Genomic DNA, 1,177 nt, shown 5'->3' on the forward strand with positions numbered 1-1,177 from the left:
CATATGCAACGCATTCATAAAGAATGAGTGTCAGCAACTTAGTTGAAGAACAGATGCGTTTACATGGGATCCAGAAATTCCAAATATTTCCAATCCATTTTACGGAGGGCCTCGGTAACTAGCCTGTAGAGATGAGAAATCCATGTACATAAGAAGTTGAACATATGTCGCAACTCACAAGGCTTTGATAGTGACACTTACTTGATTATATCCTCCTTGCTCAAATGACGACCTATCATCTTTCCCCATAGTACTTCGATGTCCTGTTAATATTTAGGTGCCGCGAGCAAACAAAATTAGAGTTGCCCAAAATATGGTACTGAATCATCATAAACAGAGGTGGCGATTCAGGCACAAATTGCAACTTGTCTACTGGAATAAAATTATGGCATCACATACAGAAACTGATACTACTGGAAACATGATGAAAGTAACAATTACTTTCTTAAGGTTGTAGTCGGGCTTCCTCGACTCCGACACTTCCTACCATGCAGTCAAGAACATTCCGGTTTCAGCTCAAACTCAAGCAGCCCATACTCTAAATCAACACCCATGCTCCAACGATGCGTACCTTAGCTGTGACCCGCTTTTCCTTGGCAGTGACGGGCTGCGGCTTCCCCTTGGTGCCGCCGCCGCCGCCTCGCGATTCCTCTTGTTGGTGGTCGCGGCCACCGACCATGGCGACGCTAGGTGGTGCTGGCAAAGGGAGGAAGACGGATGGAGAGCGAGGGTTTCTTGGTAGAGCTGGAGGAAGGCTCTGTCATCGCGCTAAGCTTCGCCGCCGCCCCATCGTCGGAATAACCTGTCGGGCGTGGATGGCGGTGGATCGAACCAATCGAGCCACCGTGGCAGTCGGAGGAGGATGCGGACGAAGCCATCGAGGGAAGGGAGGACGGGCTCGGCGCGCGACATGGAGGAGAGATGGCTGGGAGAGGAGGGGCCGGCCGACGCCGTGGAGGGGAGACAAGAATGCGGCGACGCCGTCTATGGACGGGAAGCGGCAGGGACGGGATCAGGCTCGAGCTGAGAGAGTTAGAGGACTGTGTGATGCCGTGAGGATAAGATGTATAGTATTTCTTTGAGAACTGGATAAGATGTATAGTAGGTGGAAAAGAAAACACAGAAGAAATCTATCAGTCTCTAGCTCGGCCCGTCCACTCTTGGGCTGGCCCATCCG

At 51.1% G+C, this 1,177-nt stretch overlaps 1 protein-coding gene across 2 annotated transcripts; it reads right to left on the minus strand.

Moving 5' to 3' along the window:
- Positions 1-7: 7 nt before the first annotated feature.
- Positions 8-1,171, minus strand: LOC119345146 (pumilio homolog 24-like). Of its 2 annotated transcripts, XM_037615339.1 has the most exons (4): positions 572-1,171; positions 442-483; positions 202-263; positions 8-123 (listed from the first exon to the last, which is right to left on the minus strand). In XM_037615339.1, the coding sequence occupies exons 1-4, from the start codon at positions 677-679 to the stop codon at positions 60-62; spliced, it is 276 nt and encodes a 91-aa protein (XP_037471236.1). In that variant the 5' UTR covers positions 680-1,171; the 3' UTR covers positions 8-59. The 2 variants fall into 2 exon arrangements, with proteins under 2 accessions (XP_037471236.1, XP_037471237.1); XM_037615340.1 differs by lacking the exon at positions 442-483.
- Between the last annotated feature and the right edge of the window lie 6 nt (positions 1,172-1,177).

The sequence above is a fragment of the Triticum dicoccoides genome, unplaced genomic scaffold (genome assembly GCF_002162155.2).
Source record: "Triticum dicoccoides isolate Atlit2015 ecotype Zavitan unplaced genomic scaffold, WEW_v2.0 scaffold20931, whole genome shotgun sequence".
NCBI lineage: Eukaryota > Viridiplantae > Streptophyta > Magnoliopsida > Poales > Poaceae > Triticum > Triticum dicoccoides.

Coding starts and splice junctions, on each gene's coding strand:
- LOC119345146 (XM_037615339.1), bottom strand. CDS start 679: ATGGTCGGTGGCCGCGACCACCAACAAGAGGAATCGCGAGGCGGCGGC. Junction 484..571: donor AAAAGCGGGTCACAGCTAAG/GTACGCATCGTT, acceptor ACTGCATGGTAG/GAAGTGTCGGAGTCGAGGAA. Junction 124..201: donor AGCAAGGAGGATATAATCAA/GTAAGTGTCACT, acceptor TCATCTCTACAG/GCTAGTTACCGAGGCCCTCC.